General features: G+C 34.6%; 3 protein-coding genes across 3 annotated transcripts in view; 1 reads left to right on the top strand and 2 right to left on the bottom strand.

Moving 5' to 3' along the window:
- Positions 1 to 599: 599 nt before the first annotated feature.
- On the bottom strand, positions 600 to 5,985 carry LOC137394608 (androgen-induced gene 1 protein-like). The gene is made up of 7 exons (XM_068081345.1): positions 5,940 to 5,985; positions 4,782 to 4,955; positions 4,519 to 4,650; positions 2,504 to 2,605; positions 2,137 to 2,252; positions 1,456 to 1,607; positions 600 to 1,071 (listed from the first exon to the last, which is right to left on the bottom strand). The coding sequence occupies exons 2-7, from the start codon at positions 4,941 to 4,943 to the stop codon at positions 1,034 to 1,036; spliced, it is 702 nt and encodes a 233-aa protein (XP_067937446.1). The 5' UTR covers positions 4,944 to 4,955; positions 5,940 to 5,985; the 3' UTR covers positions 600 to 1,033.
- Positions 5,986 to 8,508: 2,523 nt separating this feature from the next.
- Positions 8,509 to 22,207, bottom strand: LOC137393821 (RNA-binding protein 8A-A-like). Its single transcript, XM_068080530.1, has 6 exons — positions 22,087 to 22,207; positions 17,185 to 17,244; positions 14,906 to 14,995; positions 12,567 to 12,703; positions 10,476 to 10,615; positions 8,509 to 8,656 (listed from the first exon to the last, which is right to left on the bottom strand). Exons 1-6 carry the CDS (start codon positions 22,148 to 22,150, stop codon positions 8,641 to 8,643), a joined length of 507 nt encoding a protein of 168 aa, XP_067936631.1. The 5' UTR covers positions 22,151 to 22,207; the 3' UTR covers positions 8,509 to 8,640.
- Positions 22,208 to 23,414: 1,207 nt separating this feature from the next.
- The window catches only part of LOC137394035 (delphilin-like), a 30,532-nt gene continuing 28,426 nt past the window's right edge, over positions 23,415 to 25,520 (top strand). Inside the window, exons 1-4 of the mRNA XM_068080751.1 lie at positions 23,415 to 23,781; positions 23,859 to 24,061; positions 24,482 to 24,636; positions 25,319 to 25,501. Coding sequence (XP_067936852.1) covers positions 23,415 to 23,781; positions 23,859 to 24,061; positions 24,482 to 24,636; positions 25,319 to 25,501 — 908 coding nt within the window. The remainder of the gene's footprint in view (positions 23,782 to 23,858; positions 24,062 to 24,481; positions 24,637 to 25,318; positions 25,502 to 25,520) is intronic.

Raw genomic sequence — 25,520 nt, 5'->3', positions numbered from 1 at the left:
TATCAATTCTCTTGCTGTCAGACGGTCGCTAGCAGCTTCTGCTACATCGCCGCAATAGCTTTTGGTTTTCGCAATACAAAAAAGTATTGTTGGTTCAAGTTTCATAGCAAACAAATTACTGTTTCAATATTTTGACTATCAAATAGGAAATTTAATAATTGCTCTTCACACACTCTTGCTGATTTGGCCAATGACCGAGCAAATTCCAAAGCCTACAGTATGTCATAAGTTATCGATAATGGTAACAAGAATGTTAATAATGAATGACATGGCAGATTCATTGCAAAATAATTTAAAAAATCAATGAGAATGAAGCACTTGATTGCATGATATTAAAAATGACATCAAATAATTTATGCCAAAGACATCTAAATTTTTAACAATAAATGAGAATACGTTTTATCGGAGTTGCATTTCCTAATAGAGAAACGACTCCGAGTTCTTTACAAAACATCTATCGCCGCATACACCTCTTTGACCATATCTTTTGCAATAACATGCTTGTCATTACACACATTCTAGTTTATATACCTGTCAGCTGTTGGTATGACACCTGATGCCATCCATGTATTTGACCACGCTTGTTTTCTTTTGGAGACGGAATCACTATAGCAACTCTTGGAGGTCATCAGGGCAAATATGATTAATTATGAGTCGTTATAAAATTTCTATTCAGCCAATGAAAAGAGCTTTATTCACCCAATGAAAGAAGCAGAATTTGAAAGTCATACGCATCTTTAGATGCGCCTCACCATTAAAGTGCAGATGCATATTCTTTGGCGATAAAAACATTTGATAACATACCTAGCTTATATAAAAAACTAATTGATTTACTTAAGCGTAAGAGATTGTCTTCTTGTGACTCCACTAACAATAGTAGACTGCACTTAACTAACCACTGTTACTATTTGAGTCAACAGTGCTTGAGATGAATAAATTAAAAGCATACATTCATTGTCTCTTATCTTCAGCAAATATTCACGCAGTCAGACATTCACTAGCTCTTATCACCTCTTTGTGTCACGAGGTGCGTCTAGTTATCTTTTCTTCCCGCTCTCACTGGTTTTCTCCCTGTGTAGACAAAAGCACATTATGACTTTTAGTGATTCCATTTACTCACTTTATGAATTTTAAAAATTCGCAGCCAGTGCTTGAGATGTCCAAATAGTTGAAGGTTTTTAAAGAAATTTTGCAGGGTGAAGCGTCTTATGCATGGACATCTTTAAGCATTCGTCTCAGCAGTTCACTACGCTTGTGTGTGTCACTGCTACATGGCTGCTAGATTCCAGTGTTTACACGAAAGGTGTGTATGCTAAAATATAGCTATGCAAAATTTGAGACACTGGCAAGACTTGTTAGTAAGATCTTAAAACCTTTCAACAAAATTAATTGAATAAACTTTTACAAATCTAAAAGTTTGCAAAATGTGAAATGAGAATGATGGTTGAAACTCACCCCATATTTTATTAGTAAGAGCTTCTCCCGCCTTGTAGACAATAACAAAGAGAACCCAGTTTGCGAGGAAAAAGGCAATTTTTGCCGGCCAGTCAAGAACAGCGAGTACTGGGTATACCCAAACTTGATGTTGCAGGGCGAGATACATTACCCTGCAAACAGCGAGCTTAATCAAGAGAAACCTTAAAAAACTCAACTCATAGAATTGACTCTGTGTGTGCTTAGAGCAATGATACGCTGTGTTATTACTCTAAGCACACATCATTATAATCATGTTTAACAAATTTTTTGTCAATATAAAATGTGTTCGAACCAACAACACCAACAAAGGAAGTCTTACCACAATTTGAAAAAGGCTGTGATTAAGTATAAATGTTGAGGTGATGAAAGCACAAGCTATTAATTAAACCAAGACTGAATGACGAAACACATTAACTTCTAATAAATACTATGGTCAACAGATACACAAGCATCTACTTATGATAGCCACAGCAGCCAACATGCTGTTTAATAGATGCATCACAACTTGAACTGTAACAGGTATATATTTCGTTGAAACATCTAATTCACAAAATAATATATTTAAATTTATGTTATAGCTCCAGATATAATAGGAGCTGTCAAATATGTACAAACACCACATATAACAAACAACTTGGTGCGGAAAGTAGCTGGACTCACCAAACTTGATAAAAAAAGGGAATGACCAAACATAGGAGGAGACCATCAGAAGACTTGGGATATCTGTGTAAGACCAAGTACTTATCCAGCGCCAAACAGGGCACATATATAGTGTGCTACAAATATTTTAGCATGAATATCTCCTCAGTAAGTGGATTAGTCAGACGACTCTGTATGGTTACACCTAACACCTACACACTTACACTGTTTCATATTGTAACACAGCTTAACACCTGCAGCTCCGCACAAGTTTACACATTTTGCACTAAAAGCAACAAGACTTTGTAATGAAAAGATACTTATCAAGTACATCAAATAAATATAACAGAAAAATGAGAATATTAAAAAGCAGAAAAGTATGGCTCACCATAACATGATTGAGCCAGGTAGGAATAATAGCATCGAGTCTTTTAGGATACACCAGCTCTCTGTCAATACCATAGAGTGTCCAGAACATAATACACACCATCTGTTAATCATAAAACAGGGTCAGCTGGCCCGCTTTTATATCCTGGACAGTTGGGTCTGATATGATAAAACAAAACGTATGCAAAGTAGGCTACTAGAACTGACATAACTTAGCAATAAATGATAGATTATAAACAGCTGCAAGTGAGGAATATTGTTAGGGAAAAGCTATCGATTTAAAGATAACAAAACGGAAGAGCAGCCAATAAGGTATAACACAATGTACTTTGCATTGTTTGCATAAAAGCATAAACATTTGGACTAAATAGGTATATTTCAGCATTTAATAATTATGGCCTGCCTACTTTTGGAGTTCGTGCCAAAATAACAAGACATTTTGATGAAGATCATTTGTGACAAATTTCAAGAGAGATCTGGCTTGCTGTCTGTTGAAAATCGACAATGACTTTGTATCTTAGCGATGCATGCTTGGATTAAGCAGTATGGTAGAGAAGAGGTGACCCAGTTCTCAGTAGCTACCACTTCCGGAACTGTCAGATTACTGTCAGGAACTGTCGGGATGCCTTTGCAACACGTCCAGTCTGACAGAGCTAGGTAGCCATTTCAATTGCCCAATGTAAGAGAAATCAAAGACCTTGTAAACTGAAGTACTGAGTGAAGGCAGCCCTGACTGGATCTCTTTATATTAGCAACTATTAAAATTCTCAGGTTAAACCTTGAATGCTACTCTATTTTGCACAATAAAAAGTATAAATTAAGTGCTATGAAAACAAATTAACAAATACGTACAAAGAGATAACCACTTACATTATGCCCTCTAACTAAATAATGTAATGTACTTCATTAAGCAAGATCCTATATTTAGTGACCAGAAAATATATGCCATAAACCAAGTGATATCAACCAGCATAAAAGTCTAATATATCAGGCCTGAAATATGTAAACATCAGCAATAAAATGAGCAAAAATGTAATAGTTATATATAACTTTGTTAGCAATTGAAATAAGACTATAACGCGCATCACCCATTAGCCTATTAGCGGTCGACTATCACTGCATAGAACCTTTTAGTTTTTGATTGTAACTGAATGTGAAAATAAAATAAGGACATACTTTGAGCAGCAGCTGACAAAGCTCTGCTCGAAATTTTATGTATTACAACAGGATGTGCATTCTTTGCACATCCTAACAGCATGTTGCTTGAACAAAATGAATCTTTTAAAATTGGATTCGTGCAAAAAACTTTAGTGCCTTGTTTGAATCTAATTTTTCCTACCGTTTTGCTGCTCTAATAACAAGCCTCTGGTCCAAGAGTTTTAACCTCCGTGTTAACGTCAATATACACTTAGCCATATATAATTGAAGGCTCCATGAGAACAAACTGTATCAATATAATATTAGGATTATTATAGATGGATAATTAAAAAAATTATACAAGGGCCATTCAATAACTAATGTGAATTGATTATAAAGAGTTCTATCATAAGTAAGAGCTTACAAATTTTGTTATTTTGCAACATAATCTCCATGCAATGACACTCATTTTTGCCATCAAGGTACTACCTTTTGAACATGTTCAGCATAAAGGTCTATCTGACCTTTCTTCATCATCAAATCTTGTTCTGCCTTGCCTTAACAATTTTGCACATTTTTTGGCTAAAATTATGTTTTGCGTAAACCTTCACCATTCTACTGTAAACCTCACTAGGTTTACACCCTTCACCTACCAAAAATGGTATCTGTACAATTCTGGAGCCTGCGTGTTACTTGGCCAATAAATCTCAATCTCCAAGAAAAGTTTTGCGAGTCATCAGTAGAGATTATATAAACTTTCAAAAAGATAATTAGGCTTCTCCTTATAATAGAACTCTTTTTATAAATAAATTCACCTTATTTATTGAGTGGCCCATGCAGAATGATTAATGGAAAATAAATTGCGTGAAATCAACTCACCATCCCAATAGGAAAAGCAACTGATGCATGCAGGTAATCTACGATTCGATGGAGAAGTCCATTTCTTTGAACATAACAGCGATTTGATAATCCCGCTAGGACGACAGTCCACCAATAGAATGCTTCTATATACTGCAATGTAAAAAGCAATATCCTAATTCAACATGGTCCTGATCAGTTGGTGTGATCTTGGTAGCTTCAAAAAAGCCAATTAGAAGTAGAAGCAATACATTGGTTGGTTGAGTGACGTAAAAGAAGCTTACCAGAGTCCAATGGGTTAGAAATTGCCACTTGCCGGCAAAGGTATATTTCTTTTCTGTGTCATGAATGTATAGCTCATCGTACACAATACTACAGGTGATCACTACAGCAGTGACTAGATAAACTAAGAAAGTAGGAATGAATTTGGAGAGGGGGCTCGTCATTACGCCAGAAATCTGTAATTGAACATATGTGATCATCTGGCAACAGTGCCGTTTAATGCTGTGAACAGTACTAACCTTAGAACCTATGTACTGACCGTGGTGTAACAAATTTTAGCAACATGAAAAGCTAACATTTAGGTTGCAATACTCTCCACTATCAATTTTCCTGTATTGCTGTCTCTTTGTCTTGTGGTTGTGCGTAATGTCATCACATTATCTCTATTTACATATATGTTCTGATAATATAGGTTTATCTTTAAGAGCAGCTGTCATTTGCAGTCAGCACAATATAGGGAGTGAAACTGAGCAAATGTAAACAAAACCTCAAAAGAATAAAGATGTTTTTCTGTACACTAACTGTAGGCTTTCTCTACAGAAGCTTGAAAGATTATTAAAAAACTTCAGTTATCATTAAGTTTGGCTTGACCATTAGTATGACACTGCCAGAAACACTGACCAGTAATTAACAATCTTTATCAAAAATCTGATATTTAGTGCGCAGTCATCATTAGTTCGGCTTAATGTCAAATGATGATTATCTGCGCATGGAATGACAGCAGGGCCAATTTTGGTTAGCTCTGTTCTTATATTATTACAAGCTATTTAGAAACCATAAAGCATCATGAACTTTATTAGAAAAAAACGCCTACAATAGTGTAACGTAAATACTACTTTATCGTGTGCGTGGATGTTGCACGTCTCGTTAGCAATAAACTGCTTAGTTTTGTAAAACCGTTTTTCGCAAAAGATTCAATATTTAGCAATAGTTGGCAACATAAAAATTGCATTCGTTGGTACAGAATAATCCACAATTAAACTGGAGTGTTCGTGTCGACAACCGATCTCATTGTTTGCAAAAGACAAGAAACAAAATCTAATTGATGCCGCATATAAATCGCAACAATTCGGGCTATAGTAAAACTGCCTCAACTTCACTAAGACAAGTTCAATTAAAACTAATGTAATAACTATTATCCGATAATGATCTAAGCATACCTGAAACTACCTGCTTGTATATAGGAGGCAAAGTAAACTCAATTCGAACCGGCAGAATTACAAAAAGTTGATTCACTAATAAAAAATTTGTTTTGGAAACGCCCCTTTTTCTCAAGTATGGGGTCACGTCAATGAACTGTCGATCGTCAGGCTATTAATTACGGTAACCTTGTCGTTATTAACCCTGCCATTTACCTTGGTAATACGGTGCATACTGTATCAATGTCTGCGAATAATTGTTGCGACATGGATCAGAAGTTACAGTCATGTGCAAGAGTATAGAGCCCGCCATGTGAATTTGCGTGAACTCAAAGTTCAATTTCAAATAGAATAAAGAGAACAATTTCAAATATAATAAAGCAAGGTAGCATTTTAATCCTCACAGCCTCCTCTACAAGATGGTGCTACTTAAAGCATAATTATAAAATTTACTTCATTTGTGTAATCTCCTAAAAGACATGACACTCTCACTCGAATAAGTTTTGTATTTAATAATAATAGGAAGCGAGTACAAGTAATTATCATAATTCAATCTCTTGAAGCCGTGGTTTCAAAATCTTTGAAGTTTTGCAATTTATGTGTACCTCAGGATATAAAAGTAAGAATTTTTACCATTCTGTGCATTCTCTGTACAATATTTTCATTAGTAACATCTTCACTATGAAAACTACCGCAGAACAGCGAGCAACCATTATTTGCCATCATAAAGAAGGAATTTCTATGCGAGAAATTGCCAAAAGAGTTGGTTGTTGAAAAAAAAGGCTGGTATCTTCCAGAGATTCAACGAGACTGGCAGTACTGAAAATAAACCACGATGTGGTCGCCAAAGAAAGCACTTGTAAAAAGGACAGAACTCCAGTGCGGATTTCCTTGACAGACCGTAAAAGGTCTAGCAGAGAACTAATCAGTGACTGGCAGGACACAAGCAATATTAAAGTGCAACCATCTACCGTTAGAAAACGCTTAATTGCTGCAAGGTTGAAGGGGTGCAAAGCAAGAAAGAAGCCACTGGTGACAGAGAAACAATGGCGCAATTGATTAAAGTGGGCACGCCAGCACAAGACGTGGAATGTGGACCAGTGAATGAGAGTGCTTCTCTCTGATGAATCTATCTTTTCTGTTACTAACCACTCTGGTTTGCAGTATATTAGAAGAAAACCAGGAAAAGCTTTCAAGCCATGGTGTGTTACACCCACGGTAAAGCATTCTGCATCAGTGATGGTTTGGGGCTGTACGACGGCAACAGGGGTTGGGCGACTAGACTTTGTACTTGGCATGATGAACGGAGAAAAATATATCAAAACCATGCAAAGTAAGGTGTTATCAAGTTCTGCGGCGTTGTTTGGTGAAGGTTCAACTGACTGGTGGTTCCAAGATGACAATGCCACCGTGCCAAGAAAGTCAAAAAATGAATGCAACAAGAGAGAGTCGGCTCAGTACCATGGCCAGCTCAGATTGGAATCTCTTGGAAACTGTGTGGCAGCATATAACAGCTATATACTAAACAAGACTTAGCCTAAGACTAAAAAAGAGCTGATGGAGGGCCTTGTGAGAGCTTGGCACAGAGAAATTGAGCCAAAAGAACCTGAAAAGTTGGCTGCATCAATGCCCAACCGCTGTCGTCTTGTCATAGAGAACAATGGCTGACCAATCAAGTACTGAGACTACCAGACTTCAGAAATCACTCTCCAATCAATCTTCCACTCTCTGATAGAGAATATTTATACAAGCAACGGCCTTTTCAGGGCAACCAACTTGTTCAAAAAGTTGTTCCCCTTCAAAAATAATTTAGTAGATTGCATAAATGCATGCATTAAACATTAAAGGGCAGTCTGTTGTTTTAATTATTAATTTAGCAAGTTAATAATTAAAATAATCAGCTAGAGGACACTCTCAGCATTAAAATAATACTAATATATTTGCTGTAGCCACAATGTAAGCTGTATAACAGCAGCTTGAAGTTTGAAATTGTAAATACTTTAGGGGCGGCTCCATACTTTTGCGCATGACCGTATGTAGAGGAGACAACTCTTCAAATGAAAATCCAACACTTGAAGAATAACAGCTCTTGAGGAAGGTTTTTATCAACCAAATTGCGCATGGCATCTGTCCACGGAAGCGTAGAGCATCGGTCTATTCAGTTTCAGCTCTCTTCTAATAAACTAATTTAAAATTCTGACTGAAGAACGTTTTGCTGAAGTTTTAAACTGTAATATACATGTAGATCCAAGCAAACTAAGCAAGCTGAAATGATAATGTACTAATAAACTAACCCAAAGAAAATTCTTTTTTAGCGACTGCTTCCTAAACGTCACCATCTATAATTGACACTAAGTTGAAATAAAATTAAAACAAGGTTTTACTATTTCAAAACTTTCAGCAAGCATATTTTGTACGATATTTAAATTTTTTTCAGTTAACAAGTATTCTAAGCTTCTGAATGTCAACTAAGTGTCACTTCATACTATTTGAGGCTACAACTTAACATTAATTACACGTGATGTTTGCTGAAGAAAATCAACATAAGGTTTTGAAATTACTTGACCTTGTATTATTAGCAAATACTTTAGTTATCACGGATATTATACCGGTAACAATTCCAACATTTACCATAGATTTATGGTGTATATATTTATTGATTATTTACATATATTCGATATACAAGATAAATGTACAAAGTAGAGAGTTTGGTATCCCAACATCAACGTCTTCTTCTCCTGAAAAAAAAAGAATATTCAATATTATAAGTTGAAATGTTAAATACAAAATAATTCTCGCAAAAATAATTCACCAATGTTTTAAAAATGTGGACAAATTATTTGGAACTGACAAAATATTTTACTCCATCAAACTCCTCTTAATGTGCAAAGGCAATATTTGGAATAATGCCTATTGCATAGCTATAACATGCAGTAATTTTATGTGAATGCTCTGCAGATTAGACAGAAGAGAGGTGCAGATCATTCAGGTTTGTAAACAAAAATCAAAAGTGTCAGGTCAATGGAGCTAATCAGACCAAGGACTGAATGACTTGAGCCATGTAAGCACAATTGTAAGCACATTGCTACATGTATAAGGCAGGTTCACTGGCACTTTCTGATACATAATCATACTGAAAAAGAAAATTCCTCTTTCGGCAAAATGTAATAACATCACCAATTTACGGACTTTGGATCCTCTGGTCATACCACAAAACCAACTAAAGATTGTCAATGACATCATTCGAATACTGTGTTTTTAAAAGCAACAATTGTTTAAAACATTCTCAAGCCAAAAGGTGGCACTAAAGACATCATCACACCATGTGATTATTAAAATAGTACTAGTTGGTAGGAGATCCGTAAAGTGCATGTAACAACTATTATCGCTGCCACTAGAATTACCAGCTTATACACAGCCACAAAATCTAATTGCTCTTCAAACAAAAGTCATCAGCAGATCTCGCCCTCTTAAATCAAGTATGTGCTTATATTGTTAACTCCATGGTATGACGTGCTTATATTGTCAACTCTATGGTATGATGTGCTCATATTGTTAACTCTATGGCATGATGTGCTTATATTTTTAACTCCATGGTATGATGTGCTTATATTTTTAACTCTATGGTATGATGTGCTTATATCGTTAACTCTATTTTATGATGTGCTTATATTGTTAACTCTATGGTATGATGTTTTAGCTTTTCTGCAAATGCTCATTTTAGTGCCTCTAATGCCGTATTGACATGCTGTAAGTATTTACTAAGCAAGTTTTCTCTCAAGTATGTTTTATAAAACCACTAATACTGTAATCGTGTCACGAGTGGAAAATACATAACTGCATCCCAATCATTGTGATATCACGCCTGCTCATATGACGTAAGCCGTACTACATGCAGAGGCCAATAGGGAAGCTGTAATAATCCTTTATTCCGATAGAGGACAAGCTCAAGCATATCGGTTGCAATGTGTGACATTTATAGTAAAAATATTTATTTTGAATGTCATTTGCGAAGGCCACTTAAAAGTTAAAGGTTGCTTACATCGCATTAATTTTTCTCATAAATGGCTCAGCAAAGGATCAACTAGTTGACCCCGGAGCTTTTCATGTAACAATGATATATTCAACATCTTCTCTTTGCTTTTCACACTCTTCAACGTATTGGTACAACAATGTCTGGTGCAGAGTGAATAAATTAACAACTTATGGCTTCGTTCCTCAGTTGATAGAGGGTAAATGTAAAACAAGTAAAAATTGTATTATTAGCTGGTTAGTGTATGTCCCTCAATAAGAGCAGGACTTTTACAACACTTAAAAACAGTAGCAGAAGGCGTCAAAAGATCTACTAGCGATTATGAAGTTCACCTTTTTGGCTCACTTCCCATTGACAGCAGTACTTGGTTATCATATTTGGTTATATACAACATCACACTTATGGATAAATTTCTCACAAACAATAACATTCCAAGCCAGTTTAAAAGATTAACTTTATCTCTCTTACGATTGCTGTAACCTGAATTCAGCTTTATCAGGCTTGCAAGAGCAGATGTACCATACCTGCTAGTCTTTCCTGTAGCTGCACCCCTCACAAAAGCCCAGTCTACATGGATGGCCTGTCCGAGCAGGTCTGTTCCATTTAAGTTTTTCATGGCAGCTTCTGCTTCCTTGAAGGTTTCATATTCGACGAGAGCATAACCCTGTAGACAGGACACCTTAGGTTATTTACAGTGACATAGAAACTGCATATGATGTCTTACTACATGTAAGTGACAGCCAGAAGATGACTGTATGAAAGGTATGAGAGTTCATGCAATTTGTGGAACCGCTTACCGCAAAAACAACTTCCTTTTAATTCAAATAATCTGACTATCGAGCAGTTTTTAACCATTCAAGCAGTAGTGCAGGTCAAAAACAAACACAGAGTATGCTGTAATAGCTGGATCAGTGTTATGAATGAAGCAGTATTACTGTGGTGTCATTTTTTATTCATAGTCCTTGCAGAACTGTATTAAAAGTAGCCCAACATTAGTCAAGGAACTAAGTTCATTACATCAGCATTGAACCTTATAGTTTTATGTATGGATTAGTAAATAATTTGAGTCAATTAAGCACCACCATCTATCATTATAAGTCATATTATACCACTATTGCAATATTGTAAGTCAACAAATTAATTGGCAGTATTAAAATTGGAGTACTGTCTCGCAAGGTTAGGAGGGAAGTTTAAATTTGCCTTTGATAGAAATTAAAACCTAAATGGCATTACTACATACTATTAAACATGGATGTCCGATCTCCTGTGGATCGTGAATAGATTTAAGCCATTAAGTTCACAAAACTTTTTTTTACAGAAAGTATCCAGCTCTGCATGTAGAATACACACCAACAACTCAACCCCTTCTTTGAATAAAGGTAATGGTTTCTGTAACTATAGTCAGCCCTAATGTATTGCTTAAAACTTCAAAGTTCTGTCTGGAGCAAATTTAATGCTTGGAAATGTTTGAAGTCATTACTGCCCTATTACAAGTTGTAAATTAAAAACACAAAACCATCTATAATAACCATATTACCGACAACATTCTCGATAAATTTTATGGAATTTGCATTCTCCTTACAGCAAGAAAATTCATTATCAAGTTACTTATGCAAAACTACACCTATGTTGAGAAATCACAAGTCTAAAGGCTTAAGAATCGGGTTACATTATGCTAAAATCATACAAAAAAAATTCAATTTTGACGTTATAAATCTATCTCACTATTCACAAACTGTTTTAATGGCAAAAATTCATGCAACTAACAGCCGTAGTGACCTACCTACACGTAGTACGACTAACAGCCGTAGTGGCCCACCTACATGTAGTACAACTAACAACTGTAGTGACCTTCCTACACGTAGTACAACTAACAGCTGTAGTGACCTTCCTACATGTAGTACAACTAACAACTGTAGTGACCTTCCTACATGTAGTACAACTAACAGCTGTAGTGACGTTCCTACATGTAGTACAACTAACAGCTGTAGTGACCAACTTACATGTAGTACAACTAACAGCTGTAGTGACATACCTACACATAATAAAACTAACAGGCGTAGTGACCTACCTACATGCAGTACAACTAACAGCCGTAGTGACCTACATACACGTAGTACAATTAAAAAATACAAAAGATGACAAATCTGAACTATAATATAATAAGAATATAATAAGTATTCAAGGTTTGTACAATTTGGCAATAACTATAGGTGATCATTGATTTTTTGATTTACCAACACCCACCAAGGTGATCAATAATTGAAATACTTTATCTCAGACAATGTTTTAGTAGGTTCACTACAATCATTAACACCGACTACAGTCAAACCTCGATTCACAATCAACTTCGTACATCAAGCTTCGACTGTATTGATTTGACAACTAAATACTGTGCGAATTCAAAGTTACATGAATTTGCACCAAAAATATTTTTCTGGGCTTAATTTTGCAAAAAACTCTGATGACAAAATACATTTTCGACCATTCCATTTACTGTGTTGTTTACTTTTCATAAAATTAATCATTTATTTGTCTGAAAATCGGAGAAGCTGCTTAAACATTCTAGAGCCTTCAGAACAGAATGTAGAACACGCGTAGATAATAGACGGTACCTTGATAAACCCTGTGCGTCGGTCGAGATTGAGATGCAGATTTTTTATCTCTCCATACTCAGCAAAGGCATCATAAACATTGTCTTCTTGAGCTTCCTCGTGCACCCCAGTCACAAACAGAATCCATCCTTCTACCGCTGCATTATATCATATAAGGTTATATATCCTTCTACTGCTGCATCATATCATATAAAGCTATATAACACCAAGTAGGGGAAAGCAGGCAAGTTGGGCCAGGCCAAGCATGTGAAGTTGCCTGTTGTGTTTGTTTTCTTTAGTCGGGTAACTGAAAACATATTAGGCCCAGGTCATTTCCACTGTTACTTAGTAAGAAACGTTTAACAGGTGAGCGTTTTATTAGACAGTTACTGCTATTTTATATAAAATGTAAACTTTCCCAGCTATATTGTACCTTGACTTTGTTAAAAAAACAGCGGTATATTCAAGTAATTTAGAATGACAAAGGGTTAGAATATCACCTTCAATTTAGTAAATAAATATTTGCAGCCGCTAGAACCAATATTGAGAATAAGTTCATTTTGTGAAAAAAAGACAGTTTAGGCAAACTGGGTCAACCTTGGCAGGGCAAGATGGGTCACTGGCCCGACTTGCCCGAAAAGCTTTTATTGATCTTGTAATTTTGATGACATCTCTAAAAGGTAGTCTTAACAAATATCAGCTAAATAGACAAAAAGTTTTAATACAGTCAATATAGGCTTTACATTCAGCAGTTGAGGTCTTTGAAACCACTACCAAAGGCGCCACAGAAAAGCTACTGTAAAAATAAGAAAGAAAACTAGGATTGTGATACCAACTGATACTCCAGAAAAACAGCAACTGACAAAATCCCGAGTAAATAGAAAAAATTGTATTGTTTCATCTTCAAGCTCAGGTGAAAAAAACCATCTTGATGGACAACTTGATTGGTTCAGACTAGTGATTTATCAGCGGCAGAGACTGATAATGAAGGTGAGAAATCGGTTCAGACAGAAAAGTTTTTTTTAGTAAAGTTTCCTAGAAAATGGATAGTTTTTGTTTATGCTGAAATGGTAACAGGATGTGAGGGATTGGATTGGCTGGTAGATTTTTTTACAAAAGGATCCCTCAAGGAGTGTGCAACAAAAATGAATCGGAAGAAGTGTGACCAGTATATCCCAACTAGATGATTAAAGTACTAGGTGTCCCACTATCAATTGTAACAACTACCAGAATGCTAGGAAGTGTCAGCTCTGGTAACAAGATACATGTAGATATGAAGGACATTTGTGTAGAATTACGCTAATAATGCTTTTTACACTTACTAACGATACGCTATAATGTTTCATGTTAATAACAGTACTATTACTATATTACATATTTATGTACATGCACATAATAATTATAAGTGTGAAATAAATTTACGTGTAAATCCAAAATACACAGTAGTCGTAAAGCTTTGGGTAATAAAACTATTCTACTGAATAAATTCTACATTGACCCAACTTGCTCCTCCGACTGACCCAACTTGCCTAAAAGTGAAGTAAGTTAGGTTACACAACAAGTTTTCAAACAAGTAATTTGTCAGTTTGCCCAAGGATTCACCATCGTGCAGTTTCAGCTGAATAGAACACACACCGGCTTATTTATCGCAAGATTTACAATCTTAGAGCTACTTTGGTCAGTGTCCCTATATTTTCCCCTACACTACATATAACACCATGTACCCTACATACTGTAACACCATGTACACTACATAACACCTTGTACACTACATAACACCATGTAAACTACATAACACCATGTACATTACATAACACCATGTACACTACATAACACCATGTACATTACATAACACCATGTACACTACATAACACCATGTACACTACATAACACCATGTACATTACATAACACCATGTACACTACATAACACCATGTACACTACAAACACCATGTACATTACATAACACCATGTACACTACATAACACCATGTACACTACATAACACCATGTACATTACATAACACCATGTACACTACATAACACCATGTACATTACATAACACCATGTACACTACATAACACCATGTACACTACATAACACCATGTACATTACATAACACCATGTACACTACATAACACCATGTACACTACATAACACCATGTACACTACATAACACACCATGTACACTACATAACACCATGTACACTACATAACACACCATGTACATTACATAACACCATGTACACTACATAAGCAGACCATGTACACTATATAAGAACACCATGTACAACTTATACACAAAAACATACACAGATTATCAGGGAAGTTACACAAACTTAGCAAGAAAAATGAAACATACATCTCTGTGGTCCTGTAGCTGATGTGAGCTGATCTGATTCATCTTCTTCCATTACCTCAAACTTTTCCACATCGATCTTCGTCACACCCTCTGCACATAACATATTTTTATTACACAAAAAATTGAACTGTTAGACATTTATGAGAAAATAGCATATTTTGGTTAGTAAATTAATTTACTAGTCTTTTAATAAAGTAGGAGAATTATGAAACATGGTACAGTGTGATGAAATACATATCACATTTTGACTTACCAATTCAAATAGCCATATTCAGATCATTGTAACGTTTAGCAAGTATTTGAAAACTACCGCCTATACCTTGTAGGTATAAGTACAACTATCCTCCTCATGGCTCTATACATGCTGCACATGTCATAGATGTCTTAAGAAAATGTAGCAATACCAATGGTTAACTAATATATGTTTATACAACACGTCAAATGCATGTAAGTTTACATGATTTACTAAATTTTGTAAGTAGAGCAAGTGTGAAATAGCCCAGATGTGAAATGCTTACCAAAGCGCGCAATGTACATTATCAGTATGTTAGCAAGGAACGTGATTTGTGAAAAACATAAAAAACCCTTCATAGTGAGCGTGCATGCTAAGAAATATCGAAATTGTAAAGCTGTGTATATACAGCAACAAAGCTCTGTTATTTTTTGTTTTGTGATTAAGTGATACAACCAATCAAAGATAGAGTCCGTATTTGACAATCACAGACTAAGCCTAATGATAATTAGGAAATAAAAATGAGCAAAACATTTCTTCTTAAACAAAAATAATTAAAAGAACTTTCATTCAAAAGAAACATAAGCCTAATATAAAATTGAACGAAACATCAACTGATAATAAAGTAGCATATGTTACCATTTATATCATACCATGTGATCTATTTGATGCTGTTATAAAAGATCTCATTTACCAAGAATAGTAATAAACAGGTGCCTTTTTGTGAAAATTCCAATCTTGATCCTATTTTGCTCCATTGTCATTAGTTAAAAATTTTAATTTGTTAAAAAATATCTCTGAAAAATATTGAACGCAGTGAATAACAATAGCAACATGAGAACCTTCGACGAAGCACCATTTGCTTGTAAGTTTACTAACGTAACAGACAAGAATATTAAAGTTCAACTTTTGTCCTTTTCTAAAAAACAAAGGATTTTAGGATATCTTTGACTCTAACATGCTAATGACTTGATGACGGAAGATGTTGAATTGGTATTACATCAAATCTTGATTTAGTTTACACAAACCTTGGATAACTAAAGTATTTAATACCATAATTCAATCTTTGATGATATAATCGTATGTGAAGCAGCAATTAACTATAATCTCATGTAAACATATCAATGATTATCAATTTTGTAAAATAGGTTATACTTGAGTGAGCGCATGTGTGATGTTTTACATGTAGGTGATCTTCCTACTAGTACTTCTATAATATAGCTCGAGACATTGTTGCTACCCTTGAATTTATTAGCTGTATAGATCATAACACAAGACATGCATGAAGTTGTGTAGTTTGTAATTTCTAAATGAGATAATATATTTTAGACAACAACTTTGGACTTGAAACTCATCACAATAACTAAACAGACAACTGCTATGTATTACTGTCTGTTGCAACCAATAAATAGAATTCTCTCAACAGCGTGTCACAGTACAAAAGCTTTATATGACAAGTATGTCTAAAAACTACACAATTGAGATGAGACACAAATATTTAAATATGGGAAAATATTTTTTAACATGTAGGCTATAATGTTCCCTGTATCATCTATCACTGTTTAAAATTGACACTTGAGGCAATGAGATCATTGACAACTAGCAAAACATAACACCGATTGAAAATCTAAACCAATCTTTTTATGTATTAGGCTACTTATCACGTAAAACTTGCAGAATTGAGATAATTAGACCTACAATTCTTTAACTGAGTGTTACTATATTATAATTGTATTTATTTTCTTCAATTAGTTTTATTTACAAAAAATGACAACAACTTCATGAAGGCTGCTAAAAATTTCTTGATTTTCATTTGCAAACCAGGAATAGTATTTACATCTATTTCCGCAGCTATGACAACAACTAATCAATGATGGAGTCCAAATGTTATAATATGACTGAGTGTGTTCTTGAATGAGCCACAGTTAATACAAATATGGTATACTGTATATGGAATTGTTATTCCGGCTCACTTCATTAAAATAGTTATAAGATAAGACAACTCAAAAGTATGAAATACTTGGTAACAAATCAATGTTTATCTTACCTGCACCGAAACCACGGCCTTTTCTTTTTTGAGCACTGCTTTTAAGTTTCAGTAAACTATCTGTAAAAAAAGTGTAGCAGCTTAAGACAAAATTACAATAAGAAACTTGGCATATATACCGTAAAACCTCTAATTGAACGCCATGGCGCTCTATTTTTCAACCCTTTCTTGAGAGTGGCGCTTTATTAGAGGCGACTTTCAAACAAAGGGCGACGTTGTATTTTTCAAACGCCTCGTCAGAATATTGAGAAGACAAATTTAACCCTATAATGGGCGAATCAAACATCACCTATACTTTGCACTCTCCTTCGGGCGGTGCGACATTAACGCTTTTGGACGCAAGAAATTTCTAATTTACTTCCGACTTATCATAAATGTTAAAATAAATATGCATGGAGAAGCTGATACATGTCTCTATCAGTTGATATTTATTGCTTGCAATTCACTTACAATGATCTTATAGCCTGCGTTGCAATTTGTTGGAGCTTTTAGGATTTTATTTCACTTTAACTTTGAAGGCATATTTTTATTTTATAATTATATATTTAACAAAATTGTATTAAATATCATTGCACTTATTGATATTTTGCTACAGTTTGTAGCCAAAACTGGCTTTTCATGTGTAATAGAAGAGGAGTTACGAGCGTCGATACATTGTAAAACAAGTTGATATTACGGCAATGAAGCTATCAAATATTACGCTATAAATCTGAAAATTTATAAGTTATATAACAATATTATAATGATCATCAAATGCTACAGACATATAGTCAAGAACAAGTGACATAAACAAACCACATTTATCATATGTTCAAAAACAAAAATAAATATTTTTTAAAACCAAAATATCAGCATCATTTGCTCAGCCGGTTGTGTTCTGATTGTCATTTTCATTTGGAACAATTCCACTTTGTTCTGCTTGTTCAATACCTCCCTCAGTGCCTTCTCGTCAGCGAATCCGTTATGGTAAAAACGGATTCGCAAATAAAAAAGTGATAAAATCTTAGTTATAAGTTTGAAGTTTACCAAAATACATAGTAAAACTCCCTCTAAGTATGCGTTTAGTAAGCTAAATTCATTCACTGCAAGTTAGATTTAGCGTTTATGTTACACATCTGTCTCGAAGGTAAAAACTCTCCATAGTGCATTCTGTGAGTAGTACATCGTAATGTTACATTTTCTTACAAAACATAACCACAAAATGCACTAAAGTTATTGCAGGTAACTATAGTTATTAAGGTTAACATACTGTTTTGTTAATATTGTTTAATGATGACGATTCTGATGATTTTTACCAGGTGTTTGCATTAGATAATTACTAGGGGTTTCTATAATACTATTCTATATGATACTTTCGCCTTGTGATGCCAACACTAGAACAAACTAAAATCATATAATTGTATACCAAATAATTTTTCACTGTAATCGTAGCAAAACAGACTACATTTAGCCATTACTTGATAATGATTTTACATGTACATTTAAACACCTTTACGGTTTCATTTTTCCTCCTAATTCATTTCACCAAAACACTTCTTTCATTATTTGAAAGTCAAAGTTTGAAATAGTTTAAAAACCTTTACAGCTGTTTCAATTTTTCTCTTAATTCACTTGAACTGCACAAAAACACTTTTCTCAAGACACTTTTCTCACTTTCCTCGACTAGCTACGCTATTGTGCACGTGGGCCCTCATCATTAAATATAGATTGATTTTTCTATTATGTTTTTTTTATTATTCTTTGATGAAAATACAAACAAAGATATGATGGTTAAAAGTCAGAATGGTAAATGTTGTGTATATTAAATGAAAACAAATGTTCTGTCCAAAAACTTGTTTATTACCAGGACAACGCCAGGCATTGATCTAGTATATATATATCTATATCCTATTTCTCAAAATATGTCCGTATGTCTGTCTGCATTCCAGCTATAAATATTATTAGAATAACTGTAGCTGGACAACAATGCTCACGCAACGTCATGGAGTACTGTCATTAGAAGCCCAGCAGCTTACTGGAATTTTCCATTGGCAATGTGCCGGGCTAATAGCTTGAAAGTTACAGTTGTTTGACAAAGTTTTAAAACCTTTACAGTTGTTTTTATTTTTCTCTTAAATTATTTCAACTACACAAAACACTTCTCTCTCTTCCAGCAGCTTACTGGAATTTTCCATTGGCAATGTGCCGGGCTAATAGCTTGAAAGTTACAGTTTGACAAAGTCTTAAAACCTTTACAGTTGTTTTTATTTTTCTCTTAAATTATTTCAACTACACAAAACACTTCTCTCATGATATGTAGTTTGAAAGTTATAATGGAAATGTTCTTATATGTTAAATACAAATCAATTTTTTGTCCAGACTTTTATATTACTCGGGCAACGCCGGGTAGCACAGCTAGTATAGTATATATGTATATACAGTCAAACATGGATAACTCGCCCTCGGATAGCTCGAAAATATGGTTAACTCGAACGGTTTCTTTGGTCCGTTCCCACGTAATGGTAAATCGCTTTAGATAACTCGACCTCAACTTTGTTAACTCGAACAGTTTTTTGCCCAATGGCAACCGAAACGGTTATCGCTTTAGAAAATCACTTTATTCCAAGCCATAGAGGTAAACCGCAATTTTTCGTAGTTTATAGGCGTCGTTATTACGACTATCGGCAAAGTAATTTTGTCAATTTTAATCTAAAAAACATCCTGGCAATAACATCATCTCAAACAACAAACCAATCTCAAGTGATAGAAAAATCTTTATACTTTTTATTGAAAAAGTTTTTAAATTTTACATTAGAAGCATTTAATTTGAAACAAGCCATTTATGCTTTTGATTTATATTATAGTTTGTATATGTACATGTATCTACTAATAAATAAATAAATGGACTTGTGACAGTGCTCTGATAACTTGAACACTCTGATAACTCGAATACTTTCGCTCGGTTCCGTGAAGTTTGAGTTATCCATGTTTGACTGTTTATACATGTATGTATACGAGATCTTCCAAAAGTAATTTCTACTCAATAAAACATTGTCATTTGAATGTATTTATTCAGTACTCAACAGAACTAAATATGCTAGTAAACTTATAAATATGTTGGTAAAATATGCCCATTTAATGGTCCTGAGGATGGTAGTCCAACGGCTATTATAAAGAAGAAATAGTTTGATTTGAAAAATCAAAGCATCCTTTAGGACTATTAAATACTCGATATTTATAAATTACATGTTGAGATAGCTTAGAACTATAAATAAGGCATTTAAATTAAATAATTCGAGGTTGACCCGACAAATAATTTTTCTTCTGAAATCTTTGTTGTTCCTGACTTGACTAAGATAAAAATTTTCTACCAAGACCACACAATGTGCATTGGAAAGCATGGAAGTACAATTTCAACTTGAAAATTTATTTATTTTATATTTTTCTGTTATTTAGTCGTCTAAAGTAAGTATATTCCTAATATCTCAGTTCTTTTATAGTTCTAGGCCAAAAGAACTGATAGAATTGACAAGTTTTAATAAAAGGAATACAATGTATAAGTGCCTTTTATCTGTCGCGTGTCGAGAGTTTTATTAATATCTACAACGAATGATGGTTCAATTTATTCAGTACAACATTTGACATATAGTTTGTTTTTAGCAATTCTTTCCTCTCTATTAAAAATTGAAAACCAATGTTTTCTCTCATTTTTGTAAAGCTAACATGACCCTTCAATTTGAATATAAAATGTAAAACTTGATTTTGAACTTTCTCTAGTTTGTAACATGCTCTTGACATGCTCTTTTGATCCTATGATTGAGAAGCCAATTCAATACAAGATCTAACAATAGAGAAACACACTACATTCCTTGTTTGCGTATTTGCATCTTTTAAAACTCTGCGATGCATAGCCAACTGTCTGGTGGCTTTACTAACAATAGCATCAACATGGAGTCCCATTTCATATCCTCTTGCAGAGTAATTCCAAATAAGGGTGAACGGTAACTTTCTTAACTTGAACATTTAGCATAAGAAAAATTGAGGATCTGCCAGATTTTCACCACCGACTTTAATAAAAAATAATATAATGATGACATTAAAGTTCACTTGTCATTAATCAACCCATTCACTAAGCTCTTTAAAATATTACTGCAATTTATTACTATCTATCTATCTATCTATCTCTGTAAAATATCTCAAGTGGCCGCTAGGCCTGTAGAAATAAAATGGTGCATTAGGCATAAAAATAAGATCACAAATAAGCATAGACTTATTTATCTAAGTCTGAAGGATAAAAGTATAAGATCGCTTGGTCTAGTTATAAGAGAATCAGATGTTAAAATTTCATCGCACGGTTAAAAAAAGAGTGTTTCATTGCACTTGTATTGATTGTGTGTCTGATATTGGAGCCTCGAGTAAAATAGGATGAGTTCTTAATTACAAATCTATTAAAATCGACCATTAGGTCTTGGCTTAAACTATCCTTGCTATAAACGAAAGCATTATCAGCAAACAGACGATACTGCGAAGAAACTCGTGATGGTGACTCTTCAATGTGTAAAACTTTGTTTTATTAGAGTTTTTCAGCTATTATGCAAAACAGTATAATAGCTAATATATAAAACCGACAATTAGGCCTACAATTCGAGCGTAAAACCGTGTTTTTATCGTACGTTTGATCAAGTGTGGGCATTTCTACCAACGCGAGATCAGAATAAGTTCATCAATGTTTATGAACTCACTCTGATGTTTATGATACAAACGAATTGTCGTCAACCAATGACCAGTTACATAAATCTAAGATAACGCCAGTACATTGTCACATCAATTTTGGTTTTCTGTTTTGTTTTCTTCAGAAAAGAGGCATTTTGTTTCTCAACACAAAACGCTAAATGTCTACGTACAATATATTAATTAACTTACTATCTCCTTCTTCGTCCGCTTGAAACTCGTCATCGCCCTCATGAATATCTAATATGTCGTCCATTGCAAGCAGTTTTTTATTCAATGTGTGATGAATCAAATACTGGTGGATGCGCAAAGCGGAAATTGCGCAGTGGTTAAAATCAGAAACGGAGTCGATACAAAGCTCAACTGATATGCTCTCGAGGTCGTTGTTAAATAGCGATAACAGTTTTGTAATATCGACGTCAATTTAGTCACAATCCTCACAGCAGCAAATAAGCGTAGCGTATAAACCGTTCTGCACTTAGGACTTGGGTAACTTCTGGTTGTCGCAAATCGCAAAGGTCCGTTCGGAGGCAAACAAATTGATTGGGAACCCGCGCCCGCTGTACATGTACCGTAGGCTCGTCAACATGGTTAATGTTATTATTGATACCCAAGTAAGATAATATATTTTGTACTTAAGTTTTATTAAGTTATTATTTTGTTTATTTTTCTGCCAAAGTACAAACTATTTCGTAAAACTTCTGAATGTTTAATGAAACTTGCTTCCATTATGCTAGAAAATAGAAACAAAAATCCACTTGTTTCCTAAATATGTGTGGCTGGATTGCACTGTTCAAAGTTTTTTTTGCAAATGAAAATTACTACATTTAACGTTTATATAATTGTTAAATAAATTTGAATTGTTATTTATATTATATGCAAGTGCGTATATCAGTTCTTTGTATCAGTACTGAAGTTTTACTTCACTATAGTACCTAGCCCAAGCTTTTTTTGGTATATTTTTGCTTATAAGCTGTTTTAAATTTTGGTTATTGCTTATAAATACGTAGTATAGTGCTTATTTATTTCTAGTGTGTTACCTGCTTATGTTCTTAACACACAAACTGGTTTTATTGTTTAGACTTCTAAAAATTGCTTGAAACCAGTTTGCATTCATATTCCATTTTAAATGATGTAGGTGAACAATCAATGAACTAGAATATAATGTAAGTGATAATGAAAGTAATCTATTTTATATTTATGTGTAATCATTGCATTCTAGCAAATTCTGCTGATCAATACTGTGTAGGTTTTAACATTGATTTCGTTCTAAAATTGTTCTCAATCAATTTTCTATAAATCTTACAAATATTACGAAAGCTTTTTTGTAAAAATCTTAAAACATGTTTTATTAATTGAGAAACATTTCCATCATGTGAGAATCTTTTGCTTTACGTTCAAATTGTTCACATTTTTTATCTTTACATCACATAGCCCAATGCACAAAACTTGCTAACACATAATATTTTTTTAGAGTGATGTATAACCTTTAGTAAATCGCTGCCATGCCCAGAGAGAAAATGCGTCAATACATGCAATGGCCAGAAAAACACGGATTCAGTATTGGAGGCATGGGACCATCCTATGTACTGAAAGTGGTGAAAGGTTCGGCAGCAGACAAACAAGGTCTAAAAGTTGGAGATCAAATTTTGGAACTCGACAACCATAAAGTTGGAACAACGTCTGCACCAGCACTTGAAACCTTTGCCAAGCGTCTTAACCATAGGATGCCAATTATAAAAGTAACCAATGAGATCCAATATGTTAAATTAACTGCAACAAGATTGCACCGCTTTGGGCTGATGCTGCAATATTCACAGAGAAATGGATTTCTTGTTGACAGTATTCAACATAGAGGACCAGCTGACCGGGCTGGGCTGAAACAAGGTTAGTTGCTATGCTAGTTGAGGTATGACTTTGAGAGTCGCCTTTGAATGGTATGCAATCATTCATATGATTTTTAGGTGATTTAGTGACGGAGGTCAATGGAGAGCTTATATATGAGAAGTCAAACTCTTTGGCGATTGTGAAAAAAGTCTTGGAGGCCCATAAGGGAAGTGTTAATCTCGGCGTGTTGCCTTGTCGAAGACGTCCATCAGTCGTAAATTCCCACTCAGATGGCCACTATCGTCAGCACTCTAAAACTGCTCGAGATTTGTATAGCAAGGTAATATATATATTAAGTTGGTCTATTTAAACGTTACATGCTCAAAATCATTTCTTTGTTGGTCTTATCTAGACTGGTTATGTTCGGCTATCAGTCATCACACATTAAATAAAAAAGTGCTTTGGGTGAGTTAAGTTTGTTCACCATAATCTACTAAGCGACTTAAAATAACTGCTAGTTGTGAGTGTTATTAGTGACTGGATGCCTGGTGGTTAGCAATCAATATTGAATCGTATTGATCAACAATTGAGCTATTGTCATTAAGACAAAAACTAGCATCATTACACATGCGGACATTGATTCCTTCTAACAGGTTCTAATTCACCACACAGGATAAGTTTAGCTGACCCTCAGCTCTCTGTGAACTAGTGACAGTTTCTAATAATATCAAAGACTATATATTATGTATATCTGTCACAGATAAACAACACATTCGTTGAAAACTATGAGAAAAAGCAGGCCCTTATTGGAGTCCTCAAGTCTTACAGCAAAAATGAAAATGTTGAAAAACTCTCTAGAGCCCTAGTCCTGGTTCTACAGACTCCTGCTCAACGCAAAATCTTACCCTACATCAGGTGTGTCTTGCCCCCTTACTTCAAGTTATATTAATATTTTATCTCTACACTTACCATTGCATTACTATGACTTACTTCTGTAGATTTAGTGGATTTATAGCCTTTTACTCGATTTCAGCCATCAAGTGCTTGTGATGAATAGGGGTACTGATAATTAGAACTGTAAGGGTGCCGTCTGATCTTGTAGCAATATTATTAGCTACACGGAGGTCTGTGAGGTGAATCTTTTTGAAGATTTTGATGTTTGGAAAGTTCCATGACTTTAGCATCTATCTCTCTCATTTGCTAATATACTTGTCAGGCATCAAGCATTGCCTCATTCTCATGATTCTAAGACATGACATTGCAAGTGTCACCAGGTGACACGGCATTTACAAGTGTCACTAGGTGACATGGTATTTGCAAGTGCCACCAGGTGGCATAGCAGTTGCAAGTGTTACCAGGTGACATGATATTTGCAACTGTCACTGGGTGACATGGCATTTGCAAATGTCACTAATTGACACTAAACGATATCTTTGTAGCTGTCACCAGGTGACATGGTATTTGCAAGTGTCATGATATTTGTTAGTCATTAGTAAAGTATTTTTGTAATGTAACTTAGTGTATGCTTATAGAGTGAATAGTTAGGTTTGACATGCATTATTCCCAAAAGTTTCACTCTATGATTTGGCTGCTGTAGGTTGCACATACCCACACATGACCGAGCTGCCTTTGATGAGATCATACAGCGGAGTCTAGGGAAGAGCTACTCTGACGATAGAGTTATACAACCTGCGCATACATCTCTTTATGACTACACGTCTCAGAGTATTAACCCTAGTACCTCCAATCTCCAGCCTTCAACATCAGGCTCTCAGTCTAGGTCAGACTTGGTTTAAAAT

This window comes from Watersipora subatra, chromosome 4 (assembly GCF_963576615.1).
Source record: "Watersipora subatra chromosome 4, tzWatSuba1.1, whole genome shotgun sequence".
NCBI lineage: Eukaryota > Metazoa > Bryozoa > Gymnolaemata > Cheilostomatida > Watersiporidae > Watersipora > Watersipora subatra.
Note: the sequence above shows the minus strand (reverse complement) of the source record. Positions and strands in the feature narration are given on the sequence as shown.